Here is a 23,087-nt window from a genome sequence, read left to right on the forward strand (position 1 = left end):
TTTAAAAATTATATTTTCAGTTTATGCTATGTTCAGTCAGTTATAAAAATATTTTCAGCTGAAAATACTGAAATTTGGTCATGAAATTGTGTTACTTGTTGGTATCTTTGGAAACAAGAACCAGAAACCTTGGGTCAGTTGATCTGTCAGAGCTGATCTTGCTGTGAGCAGCTGTCATCCTGTGAGCTGCTAACTCAGTAGAATCAATAAGATTTGGATGTGACCCATGGAGCTCTGTGAGGGATGAAATTACTTTGGACTTTTCCCTGTTGGTGGGGAAGTGAGATCATACATTTCCCAGTCACCCTCTTTGTTTCGTCTTAGACATGTTTACTTTAAGAGAGAAATTCAGCTTGACCCTGAACTTTACCCTTAGCTAGAGGCTGCTTCTAGGCTACAAGTTTAATTCATTTCTTTTAGAGGCCTACTCACATACCTATGAACAGGAATAAGCTAGTTGTCCATATTTTTCACTTTTTTTTTTTTTTGGTATAAGTAGAACTAGCAGGACTCAGAGGCTAGTGTCTCTTGACAATGAGACCAATGAGATTAACAGACCTGAACACGTGGAGGAGTTACAGAGACCTGAGTGAAGTCCTGGGGAGTGGGGTTGTGTGTGTGAGTGTGAGAGGTATTGTGTAAAATGATCAAAGCCCAACCTGATACTGGAGATGTTAACTGGTATGCATAATATTTAGGATATGGTCATTTATGTTGACAAATATATGTAGTTTTTTCAAATTTTTTGATTTTTTTCTCTTTTTAATTTCTTTTTTTAAATTATTTTTTATTTTATATTGGAGTCTAGTTGATTTACAATGTTGTGTGAATTTCAGGTGTACAGCAAACTGATTCAGTTATACATGTACATATATCTATTCTTTTTCAGATTCCTTTCCCACATAGGTTATTACAGAGTATTGAGTATTACTTTTTTTTTTTTTTTTTTGCGGTACACGAGCCTCTCACTGTTGTGGCCTCTCCCATTGCGGAGCACAGGTTCCGGACGCGCAGGCTCAGCGGCCATGGCTCATGGGCCCAGCCACTCCACGGCATGTGGGATCTTTCCGGACCAGGGCACAAACCCGTGTCCCCTGCATCGGCAGGCGGACTCTCAACCACTGGGCCACCAGGGAAGCCCTGAGTATTACTCTTTTTGATTGCAGTATAGTTGATTTACAACACGTAACTGTTTTAGTAACAAACATTTTTTAGGCATTTGATGAAGTATGGAAAACAGTAAGCCATTTAGCATCACAAGTTCAATCTAGGCCCTGCACTCCTTTTTCTGACCCCATCCCGTCTCCCCCTCCAGAGGTAACAACTGGTGTTCCTCACTCCCAGGCATGTTTACATAGTTTATCAAAAATAATATGATAATATAAAAATTGTGTGGTGTGTGTGTATGTGTATCAGTTAGGATAAGTCATGGAGTGTAGCCATAAAGCAACTTTGTTTTTGTCCCTTTACATTTATTTGTTGGGTATAGTTCTTCCCTGTCCATGGATGAAAACCGAGGAAGGTCCATGATTGCTCTTGTCAGTGTTTGTTGGAAAATAGAATCCCATGATCACTGTCCCAATTCAGTAATTAAAATGTTTTGTTATCATCAGAACGCCCCTGGAGAAGGGTGCCATACTGGGGCTTCGCATGGGCCTCCGATGGCCGCCTGGGCACTCAGCCGTGGCCGTGGGCAGCTCGGCGGTGGAGGAGTCCACGTGGTTGAGCCACATGCTCCCCCCACCCCGCTGCAAGGACCATTTCAGGCGGCCCCACAGAGCAAGCACCAGGGAGGTGGGAAGAAGCTGGCAAACAGCAAAGGGTTTTCCACTTCCGCAGTGAGAAAGAACCTTTGCGGAGGATGCTTTCCAATGGGCACTCATGTGGCGTGGATGTCCTCACACTCTGAACCTGCTCCGAGAGGTCCTCACCAGGTTCCTCTGCTCCTCCGGGGCTGCGGGCTGACCCGCTGGCCACGCCCTGGATCAGTGCGCACACTCAGATCAGGCCCTGCGCATCCCTCCCACCGGCCGAAACTCCAGGAAGCTTGGACCGGGGAGCCGGGTTGAAGCTGTGCACAGGTCAGTTTTCCAGAAGGTAGCGAAGACACCGAAGGAGAAAGGATCCGAGGGGCAAAGAGACTGTCCCGCCCACCGCACGTGAGCCTGCGTCCAGCTCTGCATTCTGTCCCATCTAATGCGCGTCTATTCTTGCTCCAAAGCCACGCATATCAGCTCTAGGACTCGGCATGCCTTGCTAGTTGCAGGGCATGTCACTTCACTTTCCCTAGAATCAGCATGTCAAGTTCCATTAGGACAAAACCCAAAAAACCCTTATTGACACTTTGATTGTCAGGCCAGTAAGTTCTTCAGTTCCTAGTCAGCTTGTCTGTTAAGTGAACTGACTAAGTTTTACCCTGTGAGCCTTTTAAATGCCGCCAGTTTCAGAGGCATTTTTATTTTCTGCCTCTGCAGCTGCGTTTTATTGACACCACACATTTCCTTGATAAATAAAAACATTGTATTCACTTCAAAATCCACGTAGAACTTGGGAGCAGAAAACAATGCACACAAGCAACTTTTTCTTTTCCTCAGAATTTTCTCAGTTTCTATCGGGGATCTGATTATTTTTAATGTATAGCTCTTGCTGGCAGGGGTTGGTAAAGTTTCTATTGTCAATATGATTGCTGTTGATAATTCTGGTTATTTAAAAAGATGATTTTTCCTGTCCTCAAGTAGCCCCTCCGTATCATGAGATATGAAGTGAGGATTTTTCTCTGCAGTATTAAAAATGCCCCAAACATCCTGTTAGGCCTTTCCTGTTTAACTGAAGCACTCCTCATTTTAAAATTACACAGTAACTTCTACAATAATGTTGCTTTTTCATAATCCTTCAAATATCTAAGAAATTAGGAATTGGACTAAATAAAACATTTGTAAATTGTATGAGATGCACAAAGATGTGCAAGAGTTGTGCACACCAATCCTTTAATTGGAAAGAAAAGGCCACAATACACCTAGGTTTCTGAGCCCTTGTGTATCACAGAATCTGAACTCCTACAGTTATGCTGTTTGGCATTTATTTGGTTGTTCAAAGAAGACTAATTGCTAAAACATTGTGAATACAAGTTATGATGTTCATTTCCTGGCAATAAAGTGGTCTGTGAAAACATGAAGTAACAGAACAGAAACATTAAGAACAACAGATCTGGACTTCCCTGGCGGCACAGTGGTTAAGAATCCGCCTGCCAGTGCAGGGGACTTGGGTTCGAGCCCTGATCCGGGAAGATCCCACATGCTGTGGAGCAGCTAAGCCCGTGCGCCACGACTGAGCCTGTGCTCTACAGCTCGTGAGCCACAACTACTGAGCCCACGTGCCTAGAGCCCATGCTCCACACAGGGGAGTCCACTGCAATGAGAAGCCTGTGCACCGCAAGGAAGAGTAGCCCCCACTCACCACAACTAGAGAAAGCCCGCGCACAGCAACGAAGACCCAACACAGCCAAAAAAATAAATTAAATAAAAATAAAATTTAAAAAAAAGAACAACAGATTTAGCAGCCAATGGACTGATTTTTAGCTGCCATCCCTGCCCCAACTGCCTTTTAAAAAAAAACTCTTTGTATGAGAAACAAAAAGAAATTCTTCAAAGTGATTTATTAATCTTAAGATTAAAGATTTCACTATCAAGGTAAAAAGTGATAGCACAAAGTTAAATAAATTCTTAACAAGGCCCATAAATACTTATTACTCAGATACTATTTAAAAAATCTGAAAATTCTGCTGGCATCAATTTGTTTTAACTTGACAATGATACTTAACTGAAGATCTTTGGTTTTGTCCAATTTATAAAATTATTTCTTTTTGCAAGTTGGAGGCTTAAAAAACTTTAAAGTAGGCATTAAGTTCCTAGTTTCCTAGTTTGAGGCAGAATTTCTCAGAACTTCACATCTGCACCATTTAAGGTTTATGGGAAGAACTTAGGATACAATACAGAAGGGCCATGACCTTTATTTGATCACTAATTCTGTTTACTCATTTTGGAGCAAAATGTACCACTGTCATATCCTAGAACTTGGGTGATCTAGAACCTACGTGTTGGCATTCACCATTCATGGCAAATACGATGTTAATCAGACATTTGCTATCCTCTACACATTTCCATGTTTCCAGTACTGCAGAGTACTAGTATATAACCATTTACTTCAGCTCTTGTGGGAGGAATAAAATCCTTCACATTTTACACATCTGCAGATTAAAGTTGGTCATTGTGTAATGGTTATATTTATTGATGTTTATCCTCCAGCCAGGCACAAACGATGAGGAACACTTTGACCTATTTCAATTAGTATTTATACCATTGAGTGGCGATATTTGCGAGCCTGTTTGATTCATTCTAGCTGCTAAGTGAGTGACAAGCACATCCTTCATACAGTCTCTTGTAACTTTGTACAGGGAAGTCTAGTTAGTAAGGTCTTACATGAATACAAAGTGTCATTCACGCTTTATGAGGTCCTAGAAAACTTTGATAAGTGGAAACTTTCTCAAAGTGAACGTTTATCAGAAGGTTCAAGAAGTTTAAAGAATTCAGGAGAAAAATACTTTAAAATGTTTTCTAGTTTTAACCAGAGCTAGATTTAACTTAACACACTGGCAAGGCCAATGACATACAGAATAACAAAAGGACAAAGTATGCGTAGGAGGCTTATTCGTTTTTTTCATTACTTATCTACTTCAGGAGTTTTGAATGCAATTCCTTTCCTTTCCCTGGGAATTCCTGATCCAGAGGAAGAAGGTCACTGAAATCCTCAAGAATAGTTACCTCTAGGCAAGTCCACTCTAATGGACTTTAAGCCACAGATACTGCCTCTTAGAACAAGACTTTATAAGGGGAGTTTACCAGCCACTATCTTATCAAGCCAGACAAACATCTTACTAATGAAGATGTAGTAAAGTCACTCTGTTAATGACCTGTCAACTTATATCTCGTGCATTTACACACTTTATAAATAGCTGAGTGCCAAGTGTATGTAGCACTGTGCGGGATGCTGGGAGTTGGGGATGGATGCAGGGAGAAAGAGGAATCACCCCTGCTCTCAGGGCATTCGACGGGCTAGGTGGGGCGGCAAGGGGGAGGGGAGGGAAGTTTGGAAATCAAAGGTGGCATGAATACCCTGACTTCCTTTATGAGACTGAAACAAACAAAACAAGGAACAAAGCCTGTCACTCTTGAGAAGCAATGACGCGGATCCAGGAACTAGGGCCAAGTGGAATATGGAAGGAATTTAAGTCGGAATATAGTCTCTATTTTATAAGCAGTTACTCTGCAAAGGCATTTCATTTAAAAAAAACTGGAGTCATCAGATGATCCAAGATTGTCACAGCACTGGGATACTTTTTTCCTAATGAGACATTCCAATCTCTTATTTCTGTAACTGAATACATTTTGACCATTAGGAGCTATTTCTTGGTTTTTACCTGTTTAGCTAACATGTCTGCGCTTGAGATAAAGCATGTAAAAAATTGCAAAGTGTGACAAACTGTATGTCAGACGTTTGTTTAAAAATACTAAGCTACACTGAACCAGGAATTCTTGTAGTATTGTCTATCTGCCAAATTTAATACCATATCGTTTATCACTTTACCAAATCACACCAAATATGACACAGAGACAATTTGTTTAAGAAAAGTTTTACTAATGTGTTAATATTTCAGCAAAGTTATTGCAATGGGTTTAAAAGGCAGACAGACACACTATTATAGGCTATAAAGTAACAAGTTTCATACAATTAAAATATTACATAGACCTATGGGATTTACTGAATAACTAACAGACCCATAAAAGAAATTAAATCTGAAAGGTTAAATCCAGTATTAGCACCTACAATATCTCTGAAAGTAAAACTTTTAACCGTTTCATTCTCTCCTAGTATATGTCCTAACTTTCTCCCAAATACAGTGCTCTCAAACCCCAAAGATGAAGGGCACAGGAAGTCCCAATACTAAGAACACACAGCCAAAAAGAACTAGAAACAGTGACACAGACTTGAGAGTTTTAGTTGGAAATCACTTAACTTACTGAACTTGAACCAATCATAATATTTCTGTGCACTGAATACTGTATATGAGGAAAGTCTAGGAATCATAAGGTTTGCCAGTAGGGATAGTTAAAAATTAGCAATATATAGTATTATTCCTATCAAATTTTTTTCTCTTAAGTTATATTTATAACAAAACTATAATTAAAATATTTATTAACACTTGCTCATTCAGGGACACAGCAGGGACATTTGTGTTTGATGGTTTAGCATCCACTTTATTGTGCTTACTTATTTTTATAAGGAACAAGCAACACATACCACATCTTCCCAATGTTCAAGGTAATGCAGTAATAACAGAATTCTCAAAAAAAAAAAAAAAACAAAAAACAAAAACCTGGAAATTGCATTAAATACTGCTTTAATCAGGAATTGCTATAATAAAACAAGTAACATTATACATTATTTTTCCAATGAGCTTCAGTTTGAGAAACTGAACAGCAGAACTTGATCTTTAAGCTTTGAGTCATGGCAAAACTGGTAATTCTCTGAAATCTGGGAGATGCAATAGCAAAACCAGACGCAGCCCACCCTTCACCAAAATCCTGGTGAAAAGCGTTTTATGAATTTGGGGGAGTAAGACTGAGCACTGGCTAGTTCACGACTTGCTGAGGCCCAAGGAATGACGAGAGCCACTGGCACTGCTGGCAGGTAAGAAATAAACTGTGTTGGGCTGACCAACTGCATATTTTATTAATGGCTTTGAATAAAAAAAGTGAAATGCTTCATTGCGTTTTCTCAAAAACTAATCAAAAGATTACAGAGTCCTACACAATTTGGAGACACAAAGTGGATGCTGAGCGACTAGAGGTCACTCCAGGTGTGGAATTTTACAAAGTCAGTCCTTGGAGTGAATGGCACCGTGGCTCTGGCAGCAGATACGAAGGAATGATGCTCTGGAGAGGAGGTGGGGGACACTCTGCGGTCGGCCGGTGGACAGATGAGGGTCCCAGCTGGAGGTGGGCCTAGAGTTAGAGGGGAGAAGAAAAGGTTTTAGAAAGGGATGCTAACTAACCTCCAAACATCGACTGATGGGAGCTCCTACACTCTATGAAGCCAGTGCTAGCTAATAAAATCCCTGGATCTGTACTACCTGCCGGAGTGAGTACACAGCTCGACGGTCTAGAGATCCAAGGCTGTGTATTTCCATCTCTGACCAATCCTGTCAGGACAGGTAGCACAGCACGGGGCAGGTGGCCAATCCGGGGCCTGGCTACCTCCATGACTGCCTGCCCATTTTTGGCCTTGTACAAGTAACTTAGGTTCTCTGTGCTTGAGTTTCCTCATCTGAAAAACAGGGATAACATTATCTACCTCACAGGGATGTTGTGATAATTAAAATGAAGCATTTAGAAAAGTACAGGCACATATGAAGTGCCAACAAATGGTTATTTTTATTATCACTTATTTATTGTGACAGAATAATGACATATTCTGTTTTTTGAGTAAAGAAGACAATCTTAATCCAAAGAGAGAAAACACCATCAGTCTGTATTTTTTTTTTGCTTTGCGGTACGCGGGGCTCTCACTGCTGTGGCCTCTCCCGTTGCGGAGCACAGGCTCCCGATGCGCAGGCCCAGAGGCCATGACTCATGGGCCTAGCCGGTCCGCGGCATGTGGGATCTTCCCGGACCGGGGCACGAACCCGTGTCCCCTGCATCGGCAGGCGGACTCTCAACCATTGCGCCACCAGGGAAGCCCACCAACAGTCTATTTAAAGGCCACCTCCAGGATTTGTGTACTCTTCTGTTAAATCATTAATTTAATTCCCATATAATACTTCAACCTGCAGACACCATGTAGACTTAAGAAAAATTATAGAACTGAATTCATTATTCTTATAGTTTTCCCCCTCCTCCAAGACCTCAGCCCACACAGGATCCTGGGTCTGAGGAACACATAACTCGGAAAACTAAACTGCACTGAACAAAAATATCTGCATTCACGAAATTACCACAAGTTCCTACTGTAAATCTCATTTCAAAATTTCACTGTTGTTGAATGTTGATAGATTGGTCTCTGGTGTGTAAATGCTCCAAACCCCGCACCACCTCAGAAAACCAGTGTATTGAGCAATAATAGCTGCAAAGTGAGCCATGATGACAAATGGATTGGGCCGAGTCAGTGCAGCTACAACTGATCAAACAAACTTATCCCAACGGCACGTCACAAATACCACATGTAGGGCTCCTGGTTGCTCGTTTGAGAATTACCAGTTAGGAAACTGCATGTGAGAAAGTGCATGAATAGGTAACACTAAGTGTTCCAAAACAAAGCCTCAGTAAAGAATAAAAAGCCGAGCAGAGGGCACCATTACTTAGGTCTGTGGCTTGTAAGAATCTGTGTGACACATTCCCTAGAGCTAAAAGAAGGCAGCTTTGTAGGATTCAACAAATGGCACAGGAGCAGACAAAATGTATTTTTAAAAGGTAGTGAAAAAGAAAAGAAGGGGGTAAATACTTAGAATAATCTGATCAACTCTTTCCTTTGTCCATGTCTCTGCTGCTGCATGTACTTACGGGAAGTACGGTGTAAAAAATAGGGGTTTTATGGTCCATCAGATTTGGGTTCATATCTCAATACCCATTAGCTGTGTGACTTGGAGAACATCATTTAATATATTTGTACCTTGGTTTGCTTATCTGTAAAGTGGGGGAAATCCTCTGCAGAATCTTGTGAGAATTGGAAAACACCGTTTGAATAATAGCGGGCACATAGCAGGTACCCTCAAAACGGTAGCTACTATTATGACTGTTGCCCTGGGAAGGAACTGGTCTGCTCTGGTACAATCTGTTTCTGTGCGGCCTGTGAATTAGTGATGGATGCTTGCAGACAAAGTCAATCAGGCAAGCACAGCAGCAGAACACATGACTGACTTGGCAGCAACAGTGAAGTACAATGTTTTTGTCACTTGGAAGGCTGGGCTAAGGTGCTGTGGCTTCCACGTGATTCTCCCCATAGATTCCCATCAGTATTCACCCATTTGTTTCTCACTTGTTCAAGGTCATTATATGGATATATAAGAACATAAACATTCTAAAAAGAATGAAAATTTATGGTTCTACCCACTAGAGGTAAGTGTTCTTCTAAAGGGCTATAAAGCCACTTAAATAAATGAAATATTTAGAATCTCCCTACCCCACTCTGAAACGTTTCTTTGGTTATTAAAGCCATTTGTCATTTAGGCAGGGAAATCTCTGAACTGATTCTTATATGCAAGATCTATCTATTAAAATGTCTAGGATAGTTTTAAAATATTAAAATAAGATGCCTCCCCCGCAAAAAAACCTCTCAAAACCCCCAAAACAAAGTAACAACTAAACCAGTCTGAAAGCAATACAGGGGGAAGAAAAAAAATCAGGATTAAATTCTCTATCACTTGGGTTATAGAATTTGGTTTAAGTACACATTTTAAACATCAAGCCAGTACAGAGAATGAGCCACTACTTACGATGCAGGGAAGAAAATTCATGCATCCTACAAAATTGCAAAAATTGCACATAAATCATATCATTTCATATTTACCTTTAATCCTATGGTTTATCTTCCACTGCTCATGCCTCTGTCTTCATAAATAGTAATTTCAATCTAAACAGCATGGCTGTTAAGAAAACACACTAAAGAACAGAACATAGAAAAAGGGACCGCGGCAAGATGATAGGCATGATCTGTGCAGACTTGTCTTTATTTATTTTAAATTATTACTTAAATTCTTATTTAAATAATTAAATTCTTATTTAAATAATTAAAAATTATTTGCTCTACTTATTTTGAATTATTAAAGTTTTCTCCTGCTTGAGTTAAACACGATGTTTTCTACACCTTGCTAAAAATTTAAGAACTGTAATTGCTTGTAGTATACCACATGTAGCTCCTCCCCAAACACTGATTATTCGTTTTTTGAAAAAAAAAAAAAAATCTGAAAAAGGATGCTTTATTGTAGAACTAAGGGGGGGCTCTTAACTGAGCATCCATGGAGGTAATGAAGTCAGGGGTTCAGAATGCCCTGAATTATATGCAAACTTTTTCTTGGGAGACGGCTCACAACGTCTAAAAGTTTAAGAACCATTGCTGCTGAGTATAATAAAACTGCTGAAATTATTATCAGCCGGAAGGCCTGGGGTTATCTGACCTAGGTTTAAAAAAAAATTTATTTTACCCAGTTATTTATTTTACTCCCATTATCAAGCTAAATTGGTTTTTTTGCAATCTTATTTATGAAATTCACTTTGTGATTTTCAAAGCTTGCTGCCTCTAAAAATACGCGCAGTATGTCAAAGGTAATGAAATGATACATCTGGCAGCTGCGGCTGATTTCAATGAGCCAGATGAACCCACGGATCTGTGATTCATCTGGACAACCTTGCTGCACGTTAGGAGTTCATGCATTTCAAAGGGGCTTTGGGTCCAGCCTCTGCAGCTGAAATGCATGACTCACACCACTCCCATTATTACTACAAGATGCCACAGAGCCACCAAGATGACGGCAACCCGAGCACTGCACAATGCACAGAGACCAGCATGATATAGAGGAAGGAGAGGCGTGCGTCAAGGGAGAGTGCTGGAGCTGGGGGGCTCGTGGCGGGTGTGCCTCCTCACAGAAGAGTCCTAGGGCAAGTACGGCAGAAGGGAGTTTAAATTCTCTCCGGCCGCTGCTCGACAGGACCAATCAAAAGGTTCTGTTTACAGATATTGAGACCTTGTGATCTAGGCTGAAAAGATACAACTCGAAGTCCTCTCTCGATGGGATCTGTCAGGAGGAGGCCTTGGGGAGCATAGATCTTCTCATTCTGCTCTTGAATGTATTTGGAGACTTTCTTCAGAACCTGACAAAAAGAAACACCACAGCTTTTTATAAATGTCATCAGATTTCCCTGTGAAGCATCAGCTGGACCTCAAAATATTCAGGCAGTGGAATTAGTTTTCAAAGCAAGAATGGGTGTTCACGTGGAGGGACGGCCCTGACTAGGTGGCTAAGGCCACGGGGCTCCCGACACCGCCTCCCCCCAGTCCCGAGCACCGTCCACACAGTTCAAGTGCCACAGCAGATGTGCCTCACGGTGGCACGAGAGCCACGCCCTCCCCTCCTGGTCACCTTCATCCTGGTTGCGGAGAAATACAAGGTGACTATATACACGAGGGTTAGCATGCTTTCCCCTTCCCTACTCATGAAGTGCACATCATGTGACCTCTTCTGATATCAAGGGCAGCTCTTGGCCTTCTCCTTAATCCTTAAGAACTGCTTCTCGGGACTTCCCTAGTGGTCCAGTGGTTAGGACTCGGCGCTTTCACTGCTGAGGGCCCAGCCTCAACGCCCGGTTGGGGAGCTAAAATCCCGCAAGCTGCGCGGCGCAACAAAAAAAAAAAAACAAAAAGAGAGAGAGAAAAAAGAAAAAACAAAGCACTTCTCTCCTTTGTACATTTTCATCAATTTTAAGTAATGATACAAGGTAGGCCTACAACAAAGGAGCCCAGTGAGTTTTAAACTGAAAAGTTTATTCCCTTCATCAAGCATGCACGTGCTGGCTGCCATGGTTCTGATGACAAGTGTCTTATATCATTTCCAGGCTTGCATGGAGCGTTGCTCTGTAGTTCGCTCTTGTGTCCTAGGTGGGAACCTCGCTAAACCTTATAAGTTTAGTATTAAGCTTGTAAAAGTCAAAGCAAATGTAGACAAAAGCCAGACAGGATACAAAGGAACTTGTGGAAATTGCCAAATCTCCAGCTTTAATAAGGGCAATTCTGAAACAGATAACCTAGAAGAAAATAAATTTTAATAGCTATATACAAAATCAAAGAGTTACATGTTTTATTTCAGATTCAAAGTCATTATAATCCTTTTCTGGCTCTAATCTTCAAAGAGGCTTTGATCCAATTCTTTAATTACTATATGCTTTCTTAAATTCACACTACCAGAATATGATAAAATCACAGATAAATGTGATCACAACATAAAGGGAAAAGAACTGTATGAAAATGAAGTTGGAAATTAAGAAATGATTTATGTGTGGGTCTATAATGTACCAGGCTAAACTAACAAATTAGGATGTTAAAATTTAGGTGCTTTGGTATAAGTTGATTTAGAATTTAAAACTCTATGTGGTTTGTATAATGAATTTTCTCATTAAAGGAAGATAAATAGTTTATTCAGGTTACATCTTTGGGGAATAATACAATCTAACATTTTACGCTTTTTAAAAAAGAGCATGATATTATTAAAAGAGCAATCTGCAGGGTTATGAGCAATTTAAGAATACTATTTCTAAAGAAAAGAGCTTTTCACCAAATTATCTGAAGTACATATGTCATTCTCCTATTCTCAACTCTCAAAGAATGTGAGCGGTGCTTGGTCTTTATGGGCGCTGTCTTTCTATCAGCGTTTGTTAATCATGCTGAAATGACATGGGGAAGGAAGTAGCCTATGAAGGTGCCCAACTCAGGACCCTCCATCTTCTCTCCAATTTCCTTCTCAGCTCACTGCCAGAGCTAGAAACTGGAGAGCCAGTCTCCCCTCACCCCAGTCCATTTATACTCGGGGGGACACTCAGAAAAATGCCTGCATGGCTGGTTTCAAAGAAAGAATTCCTTCAGAACAGCTTTCCTCCCTGTCTCCGTGGGTACAGGTTACTAGCAAAGAAACAGCATTCCTTTATGCGATTCATGCAGAACTTTGTCACGCAAGGTTTTTATTTAAACTTTAATAACATTCATGGGCACTTGGGTATCAGCTCAGAAAGAAAACAATTAGTTTTCTTTTTGTGTAAGTTCCAAATCCTCTTACGGTATTATGGTGAAGCCAGCTTTGTCCTAACCAAGATGCTTTTAAACTCTTAGTGTCATTAGCAATAGGAAAGCATTAATATGAGTCAACTCATACCTCATCCCAGACAGGACAAAGCACCGTTCTCACCCCCAAGAAACCTTATGTTGACATATTACTCATACTTTATTATTTTTGGTAAATCAATGTTAAAACAAACTATGATATTGAACAAAATTATCTGTTATCTTCACTCAATAAAACCTCAATTTATATAATATTTACCAAGCTAAACACTCAAACCTCAGGAAAGACTATTATCCTCCTTGAGAATATTAAACCGGAGAAAGCCTACCAGACCCTCAAGGAAAGATATCCTAAGTGAGGCTACATGAGAGCACCAGGATTTTAGTATTTTCAGAAAGATCTAAGCTCCTCTGATTGTGCTCCTTTCAGATCACAGCCCACGGGCAGGAGGGATGTCTTCTGGTTGATGAACACAGCAGACAGCTCCTGAGAGGAGAACCTTCTACAAGCCCATTTGTTCCCTGATTATAATGGGCAGCAACAGAGAGGAATAACACTGAAGCCTTTATCTTCATTTTAAATCAATAAATAGCACATTATAGGAAAAAAAATGCATGATTGTTCTAGTGGGTTTTAAAAGGCCTATTTACAATTTTCAAAAGTTTAACCCACGTGACTAGTGTAAGCACAATTATATTTGGCTTACTGTTTGTAGACTAGAAGTTTTAGTGTTTAAAACAATAAAGACTACTAAATGACTCAATCCTGTCCTTTCATAAAGTAGAAAATAATAGCACAGAAATTCCTGAGGGACAAACTGGAGAGTGGGAGTGGTTGGGTATCAAAAATACAAATACACGTTTAAAATGTTTTTTAAAAGTACAGGTACATTATATCTTAATTATGACCATTCCAGTTATTTACTTTGCATAATCTAGTTATTCATGTCCAGTTTCTAAAATAAAATCATGTATTTATAAAAAGTGACCATGCCTTAAATTTTGGTTTCTTGACTAATTTTACTTGGTTTTTACTTGTGTTTATTAATACTCACTCTGTAAAAAGAAAGAGACCTTAACTAGACTTATAAAGTAGTACCTTGTATGTTACCTATGAACTCAAGTCCATTACATTTCTGACACTGAGAACTTCCTTCCAAGATTAATAATCAAAAAGATTTTAACTAAGGGTTGCTAAATGTTTTAGTAGATAAATAAACTAGCAGCTGCTAAAAAAGATTACTTATACACTTGAAATAAAAAAACTGTACATGTAAGTTCACAAATATCTGATTAAAACATATATATATATATACACTAACTTAATTTTTAAATCTATCTTAAGAAAACTTTATTAAGCATCTACCACATATAAAGCAATTTATTAATTCTAAGACCCATTTTATTTATTTTTTTTTAGATTTAGCTTTTTCTAAAATTGAAGTATAGCTGATTTACAATGTTGTGTTAATTACTGCTGTACAGCAAATTGATTCAGTTACACATGTATATACATTCTTTTTCATATTCTTTTCCACTATGGTTTATCACAGGATATTGAGTATAGTTCCCTGTGCTGTATAGTAGGACCTTGTTGTTTATCCATTCTCTATGTAATAGTTTGCATCTGCTAATCCCAGCCTCCCACTCCATCCCTCCCCCAGCCCCCTCCCCCTTGGCAACCACCAGTCTAAGACCCATTTTATGGTTGAGAGAACTCAGACTTGGAGAGATTAACTTGCCCATGATCTCATCATTAGTAAATGACTTGGCTGGCACCCAATTACCAATTTCTTTTTATAACTGAGGTCAGAAGCAGGTATCTGTATCTATTTTAGCAACTGCACACAAATAAATAAAAGTTAATTAAAATCTCATCAACAAATTTAAAAGCTAGAGTGAAATGAGAATTCAAGCACCTAATACTCCACTAAGCATGAATAAAATACTCTGGAGGATCTACTTCCACCTTAGACTGACAATATTACCCATGTCTTTAATGGCCACCCGGGATGACTGCTTTTACCCACCGTGGTCAGTGGCTCCTCAGGGTGTCCAGGCTCCACCACCAGCGCGTCCCCTGAATTTGTTCACCTCCTTCCATCCCTGCTGCTCTGCTCTCCATCCAAGCTATCACCCTCTCTTGCCTGGACTTCAACGGAGCGTCTTACTTCCACTTTTATTCCTTTTCCCCCCAGAGCCAAGGAATCTCTTTAAAATGAAAATCTAGTCCTATTATTACTCCTGCTTAAAACCTTTGAGTGGTTCCTCCCTGCAGAGAAATAAAATCTAAGCCTCTTTCCATGGAGCACACACTCCCAGAGGATGCAGGTCCCCTCACCTCTCGAGTCGCCTCCGCCCTCCTCTCCCCACGCCCCGCTCCACACGGGGGACGCCAGATGCTCTGCATACACTCATCCCTCCGCCTGAAGGGCCCTGGGCTTCCCATCCTTCACGCGGCAGCTTAACGTTACCATCTCAGAGGCCCTTTCTGACCACACGATCTAGATTAGGTCTTTCCTGTATTTTCTATCCTAGGGAAGTTCGTTTTTTTCAAGGCATTTATCACGACTTACAATTCTGTGGGTTTTGTTTCCTTATTATCAGTTTTTACCACTGAGTTATAAACTCCATGATGTCAGCAACCATAGCACATGGTAGGTGTTCAATAAATATTTATCGAATGAATGAATCCCCTGTCCCTTCACTCACCAAATGTATTATTACAGAGAAGCTGGTAAGACAGACAGACTGAAAGCTGATACTGATCCTCTGTAACTCCTGATGTGGAATATTCAGCAGGAATGAGAGTGTGCGACATGGAGAGGGATATAAACTACTCTTCTTCAGTGCTCCCTTTTAGTAACACCAGGAGAATTCGTGTCAGGATGCTAAGGAAGAATGCAGCATCATTGTCAGCCGACAGCTCAAAATATTTTAGCTGCAACTGTATCTGCTCTCCACCACATGGAGTGCAAGACAGTCACAGGGGAACTTCTATCAGGTGGGTATAATATAGATCTCCTTACAGCCTTTCGTTTTCTAATCATGGTCAGAATTTAATTATCTATTTGGGGTTTACTGTGATTAACGTAAATTCATTCACTTAACACACAGTAGATGAGTGCCTCATCTACCCAAGGTATGGTGCTAGGCCTGAAGAGGGATACACTGTCCTTGACCTCAAGAAAAAGACATACTTGAAGGGCAAGTAAGACAAGAATATAAACGGCTACGTTCCTAAGTAGAGAGTGCCAAGTGCCAGAAAATAGATACAAGTAAAGCATTGTGGGGATACAGAGAAGAGAACGAATTCCGATTACAGGGGTAGATAAAAAGTTAGCTGAGGGCTTCCCTGGTGGTGCAGTGGTTGACAGTCCACCTGCCGATGCAGGGGACACAGGTTCGTGCCCTGGTCCAGAAGGATCCCACATGCTGCGGAGCGGCTGGGCCTGTGAGCCATGGCCTCGGAGCCTGCGCGTCCGGAGCCTGTGCTCCGCAATGGGAGAGGCCACAACAGTGAGAGGCCCGCGTACCGCAAAAAAAAAAAAAAAAGTTAGCTGAAAGTGGGACTGAGGGACTGGTGAGATTCGGACACGGGAAGAACGGCACTTCAGGTGGAGGAAAACCTCGGAGCTTTTGCGTGGTTGGCTGGAAGACAAAGTGAGGAAGGGGCGCAGGACAGAGCTGGAAAGGTGAGCTGGAGGTGGGCTCGAGAAGGGCCTGAAATGGAACCCGGGAAGGCCTCTCACTTTGCAGGAGTGGCAGGGGAGGCACGGCTGTGTTTTATGACACAGCAGCTGTTTGGAAATGGAAAAGAAGGGAAGGAGTGAGGCTCCGGAGACTGTGGCACTGGTGTAGGAGAAAGGTCATAAGGGCATGAATCAGGGTGGTGGCAGAAGACATAAAGTTAATGAATGGGAAAATGGAAGCTATTTCAGTCTGACAACTGATAAATTCTCCCCCTCTAGCCCTCCACCTAAAGATGGTCCTGAAAAAGACAGGATGCTACTGAACGAAATGGGGAGGTGACTTCTGGACATCTAGGTTGAGAAGCCGGCAACCCTGGGCCCAGCAGACAGTTGAAAGAGAAGACAAGAACTCAGAGGGGAGGAAAGATGGAGGATAGAAATTTGGGGAAATGAAGAAAGGGCTTCTCAGAAGGCTAGGCAGGATGAGAACATGGATTTTCTACATTCTCCTTAAGTGTAAGCCGATGTGAATATTAACAGGGCAACCTGTTTCTGAAAGACTCAGGATTCTTTTCTATGTGTCTGGTCATAGAAGCAACAATAAAATCTGAACTATTATTATTATGAATGCCCCTTTAAGTTTTACTGCAACTGTCACCCTGTAAACATAAACCTGTAATAAACCCACCTTCTTTATGATTTTAAGAGATTGTGCGAAAACAGACACAGGCTTACCTTCTCGTAGTGAGTTTCCATGCACAAGAAGATGGTGTACGCTGTTAGACAAGCCAGGCAGCCTTCAAGATAGGACTGGCCCCCGAGCTTCTCTGCTTCAGCATAAAGGTTATTTAGAGTTCGAACTGTTTCTTCAAATTGTTGCCTATCAATCTGTAAGGAAAAAAGAATTTAAAAACAAGTTTTGGAAAAAAAGACGAGCACCTCACTCCTGCTTGCTATCACTAGTTTAGGTTGTTGTTTTGTCAACATTCTTATCTAACTGTCCGAAAACAAATTTTTAGGTGATTAAACCTGGACGTAAGTTACTGAAACTGGTATGTTTGTTTCATTTTATCCTTCTTATGGACACTGGATATCATCAAGGCTCAAAATGGTGTCTCTTTATCCTCTATACTGAGTCACAGGTAGCTTAATTAAATTATACAATCTTTCCATCTTTCCATTCTCTCATATTCACATTTACGGAGCACCTACCATCAGATATCATGACAGGCCTTAAAGAAAGATGACTAAGATACTTTCTAGTCCTCAAGGCATTTACAGTCATAAGCATAACAGATATGCAACAATAAAAACACAGTAAGTCAACAGAATACTGTAACTGAGGCATGTATAAAGTATGGTGGGGAAACAAACGGAGGGGTGCATTCTCTTTATCTGGAAAGAGCAGGTAATCTTAAATCAAGTCCCTAAATGCTGGAATCTACTTAGGCAAAAAAGGGAAGTAAGGACATTTTCAGCAGATCAAAAGGTGCAAACTGTATTATTTCCTCATTTCCCATCTCTTTTAAAGTAACTATTTGGTTACTAAAAGCTGACACGGAACCAGGCAAAATCTCAAACTACTACACAACTCTTCATACCATGGGTTCCTATTACCCTTTTCTAGTCAGTGACACCATGTACACTAATACTACTATTGTATACTCTTTTCACTCTCATCATCTGCTTTCACTTTCTTCTTCCAATAGCACATTACTTTCTTCTTTTAACAGTTCGTGGATTTCAAATCTCAACACTTTGCCCTAGGAATTTCAAGTCCCATTAGTTGAGTATTTCACCCAATTGTAGCATTCTTGGTAGGTAACAAAGCACAATTTATCTGTCCTTATTCTCCGCTTTCTCTCACACAATATCTCCCTTATTCCTAAAACTAGTAACTACTTACATATGAATTCTCTCTTTCATGAAGACTTTACATAGAAATAGACTCAGAAAGAAACTCAAAGAACCTCAGTATACAGTGTGAGACAAAATGTTCCCAAGAACATAATTCTCTGTTAACATACAGAATACATCTGATGATTTATGACCATCACCCTTAAGCTACTGAAACCCTTTAGGTGAGAGGCAGTTGTTTCGTCCTTCATGTGGAAAACCGTGAGGACTCAATGAGCCAAAGGCATGAAAACTTGAAAGTGGTGGTGGCTTGACCTGTTTCCAGAACATGCGTGTTTCTGACCGGGGCTGGGTGGGTGGAGATGGTGCTGAGAGCCAGGGCAGCGTCCCTTCACTAAGCCTCCACTTGAAGATGTGCTGTGTTACGAACGGTCACCCAGGCAACCTGTCACCATTCCCAGAAAACAGACTTAGGAGAACAACCCAGTGAACAAGTATTAATGGTAAATTGTTATCTCCACCTCGTTTTGCCTAAGTTAATGCCTTCAGTTTGTCCATCAGTAAAAGCACAAAGGTCCAAATAATTTCAAACACTCGCATTTGATTTACTACGATGTTATGATCTGAGAAAGAAAGTTCTTTGAATTATTTATGTTTCTTTGGACAGAATGATTCAAAACTAGGGAATCAACCCAGAAACATTTTATTTCTTTCAGATCAGAATTACTGATCCTACCAGAAACACTAATTCTTAAAAGTTATTCCAAGATTGCAATGCTTTATAGGTTGGAGGCAAATCATAGATCATTAAAAAAAAAAAAAAATCCAAGGTGAAGAATTTTTTAAAAAAAAGTTTAATTAAAAAAAAAGGGGGGGGGGAATTCTCTGGTGGCCCAGCGGTTAGGACTCCATGTTTTCACTGCCCAGGGTGCAGGTTCAGTCCCTGAAGATCCTGCAAGCCTCACACCTTGGCCAAAAAAAAAAAAAAGAATAAAAAAGGAAAAAGCACGATGGGCAGCAGTAAGGGCAAGGATACACTTACGAAGGGCTCTGTAGAGGTGTGGGCCTTGTTCTCATACCCTTCAGGCACCATGAAGCACGGCTGTCAATGTTCACCCCTCGGTACCTGCACACTAATATAGCAGCTACACTGACATCTGGAGACATGTGAAGCTGGAGCTAAATGCAAATTTGGACCAATAAACACCGGCAGCCAGAAGAGAAATAGGAATCAGGCTCGTCTTCCCAAAATTTCTGTTTCTTGTTGAACTACCTGTCAAAGAATGGGGCTGAAGCTTAAAGAGACTGCAAGTCAAACGTAATTTCTACTGACCGGATGTAGAGGCATATTTTTAAAGGGATGCAGGGGAACAAATGCCTCAATTATAGTTCACTCACTTCTCTGCTGCCCAGGCCAAGGGTGCCTAAGATGTCTGTATTTTCACTAAAGTGAGAATCGAGCTTTCTTTAAAGAACTGTCCTGGCAACAAAGCACTTATACATCAAAGTATTAAGTTCTCACAGGCAGCGAGCAAGTAAACTTGTTAACAGACAGAACTTGTCCTCACTCACAAATTAAAGGGTACAAATATGTGTGTTTAATGCTTTAAAGTCATACAAAACATTTGCATGTTTATTTCTTCCTCTATTAAGTTGCCAAGTGCAATGTTCTCACAAAGGGAAAATCAGCCCCAGAGGCAGAGCAATCAGTACAATTTCTAGGGTAAGTAGTAAAAAAACAAAGAAAGAAACTTTCAATTTTCCATCAAACAAAGCAAGGAAAATTTAAATCTGTAATTTATAATTAATCTCAACACATTTAAAAAAAAAACCCAAAGCTTTCCCAAGCAGTTTAAAGTATAAGCTAGTGTTTTAATCCAAACATTTAAAAAAAAAGAAAATTCAAGGGCACAATTGAACAACACCAAATATCATTCCATATAGTACTCAGAATCACAAGCAGTTCTGGGCTACATGAAGTCAAAGAAGTAAAAGGACTCCAGAATTTAGAGACAGCAATTTCCTGTAACAGTGAAGTTCCATGACTACATTGTTTCTGTATTCAGACTATGAAATAAAGGCTCCACCACACACAGAGTGGAAGGCTCATGTCTGATTCTACATACATATACTTGGGTCAATTATGAGTTGGACGTTTGACTTTTAAAACTTTTAAACAAAGGCATCATGTGACATCCAAATAAGTGTGGTGCAAAAGAACTGTTTACACTCTGATTTGAAAGTACATAAATAGTATTGTCAGAGTTTCAGTGTAAGAGGCTTAAAAGTAAAACATTTGATCCATTTCATGTAAGTCCTAAAATGTAAACCATGTTAACTGTGATGTTAAATTATTTTAAAAAAACAACATTCAGTAGCTCTAACCAAGAGGCAACACACTCAATGGCAATCAGGTAGGACAACCCACCTCCTCACAAGCCAATTTTAAATGACTGCTACACAGTGCTCCAGTAGACTCAACAACACCTACTTTCTCCACAGCCAGCACTTCTCAGCTCCACACCCATGCCCAATGACCTCTCAGTCCCGCACCCACCCCTTGTCAAAGAGGAAAGAGCCACAAAACCTGCTCCCATCTAACCAGAAATTGACCTCTGAACAGGAAACACACAGTCAGGTTTATCTTACAAAGCTCAAGACCAAACAGTCTGTCTCTGGGTGTGTGAACACATGTGGGCACAAGAAAACACACATACTCACATATGCTCACGTCGTTGTACCTTTAAAGTAAGATACAATAATCATTACCATTATTCTTCCTAAGTCTGAAAAAAAGGGAAGCACATCCCTTTTTGTATGCAAGGCTGCCCAAAAGACCCACATCCTGATGACAACACAGTACAGGTGTCTCCCAGCTATCAGAACTGCGAGGGACAAGTTGAGGGCCTCGTTCTGAGATATTTCCCTGCCCAGGCCCATCCAATGCTCTGCGTTTTCCAGGTTCAAGGCCTGTCTGCACTGCCTAGCACAGCCCTTAATAATAAACCCTTCCGGCCAAGCAGTGTGGCCAGCACTGTGGCCACGGACGCCAGTCACGAAAATGATATTTATTTCCCTGGCGTGGTGAGGTTGGAGGATGCAGCTTACAACCCGCTGAGGTAGGTGGCCTGGAGCGCCAGGAATTAGTTTCTCATCACTGTGGTCAATTACCCGGGGTGGGGTGGGGACGGCCAGGCAAGACGGCGGCGCACACATCAGTGCCCTGGGCACCACGGAGCTCCACCAGGTCGTCAGACCGGGGGCTTGGCCTTATTTCTTGTCCTCCAAACACCAGGTCTGGCTTAGCGGCCCTCTTCGCACATCCCCAGCCCAGGCTCCTTCTGTGCCTGCTCCTTCCAGACCCGCACTCCCTGCCGCCCTAGGGGAGGCTCCCGGCCTCGCCCCAGAGCAGGTGCGGGGAGCCCGGCTGCATACCCGGTTCTCCAGCTCCGCGGGGAACTTGGTCTGGAACTGGCAGCGGGTGCCACTGCTGTAGTCTCGCTGAATGAAAACCTTCCCGGACACTGGCGCCTGCTGCGGCCTCATGGCGAGGACAGGACGGGCCGCGCTGCGGGTTCGGGGGACACCAACCACGGTCAGATCTCCGGCCTGGACCCAGGACTCCAGCCCGCCAGCCCCGCAGACCCACCCACCGCCCAAAGCAGCCCAAGGCCTCCCCGCCCCACTCCCCTTCACCCATGCTTTCACCGCGGGTCTTCAGCTACCTTCCGGGCCAGGCCCCGCGCCCCCCAGAGCCCGGTTCGGCCCGGGAAACACGAACCCGCCTCCGCTGCCCTCCAGCGGCTGTCGCACCGCCTACGCCGTCACTTACGTCCTGCCGCAAAAGGCCTCTTTCCTCGCCCCTCAACTCGGCCTCCTATCTCGAGTCTAGGACCCACCCACTCCTCCGGCCGTAAAGCGATCCTGCCGAGGCTGCGCGCTGAGGTGCGGGGGCGGGCACCGTGGGCGGGGCCAGGGCCGACTCCGTCCCCCACCTAGCTCGGAAGAGTCCATCCGGAAGGAAAAGGCCGGGCGGGGCCGCAGGGCGGGGCCGGAGGGCGGGGCTGCAGGCCCCGGGGGGGCGGGGTTGCGGGGCGGGGCGACGGGGAGAACGGTGGAGAACGAGTTCATCTGAGGGTGCAAAGGGTTCGAGACTCGGGATTTCCCCGGTGTGTCATTTCCCTGGTGTGTCATTTCCTCGTTAATCATGGCGACATAGTTTCTGGTCACCGATTGTAAGGGTTTATTTTCACTCTTGATTGGAAGTCTCAGTTTACACGTGGGACACCACCCAACTCTACAAAACAACTGCTCACACAGATTTACAAATGGAAAGCAGGCTTGGCGGGGGACGATCGGTTTGGCAAGGGGCGGGGGGAGGAAGGGAGGAGGGAGAAGCTGCATGGGCTTCATTGTCAAGCATCCCTCCTTCAACTTTCCTGGAGGTGTTGTCTTTCCTTCTACCCCAAAGATTTTCATCCAGCAGTCCAGCCACCACCCCTCCTGAGAGGCTTGCCAAGGGCCCTTACCCCCCCACCCCCACCCCCAGCTCGGCGTACCTTTGCAAGGCAGCCACGGAAGCCCTTCTTTATCTGGTGTGCCTGGCTGATACACTATTCCACCTTTGTTTTGCTTTCCCAGGTTTCAGTTACCTCC

At 42.2% G+C, this 23,087-nt stretch overlaps 1 protein-coding gene across 4 annotated transcripts; it reads right to left on the reverse strand.

Annotated features, from left to right (window-relative positions):
• Window positions 1-5,679: 5,679 nt before the first annotated feature.
• GOLGA7 (golgin A7) lies at window positions 5,680-22,253 on the reverse strand. 4 transcript variants are annotated; one of them, XM_060001098.1, is made up of 6 exons: window positions 22,157-22,253; window positions 21,867-21,999; window positions 17,310-17,462; window positions 10,821-10,922; window positions 9,622-9,684; window positions 5,680-7,061 (listed from the first exon to the last, which is right to left on the reverse strand). In XM_060001098.1, the coding sequence occupies exons 2-5, from the start codon at window positions 21,975-21,977 to the stop codon at window positions 9,637-9,639; spliced, it is 414 nt and encodes a 137-aa protein (XP_059857081.1). In that variant the 5' UTR covers window positions 21,978-21,999; window positions 22,157-22,253; the 3' UTR covers window positions 5,680-7,061; window positions 9,622-9,636. The 4 variants fall into 4 exon arrangements, with proteins under 4 accessions (XP_059857081.1, XP_059857083.1, XP_059857085.1 ...); XM_060001100.1 differs by having other exon boundaries at window positions 9,622-9,689; XM_060001102.2 differs by having other exon boundaries at window positions 22,140-22,229.
• Between the last annotated feature and the right edge of the window lie 834 nt (window positions 22,254-23,087).

The sequence above is a fragment of the Delphinus delphis genome, chromosome 21, assembly GCF_949987515.2.
Source record: "Delphinus delphis chromosome 21, mDelDel1.2, whole genome shotgun sequence".
Classification (NCBI taxonomy): domain Eukaryota; kingdom Metazoa; phylum Chordata; class Mammalia; order Artiodactyla; family Delphinidae; genus Delphinus; species Delphinus delphis.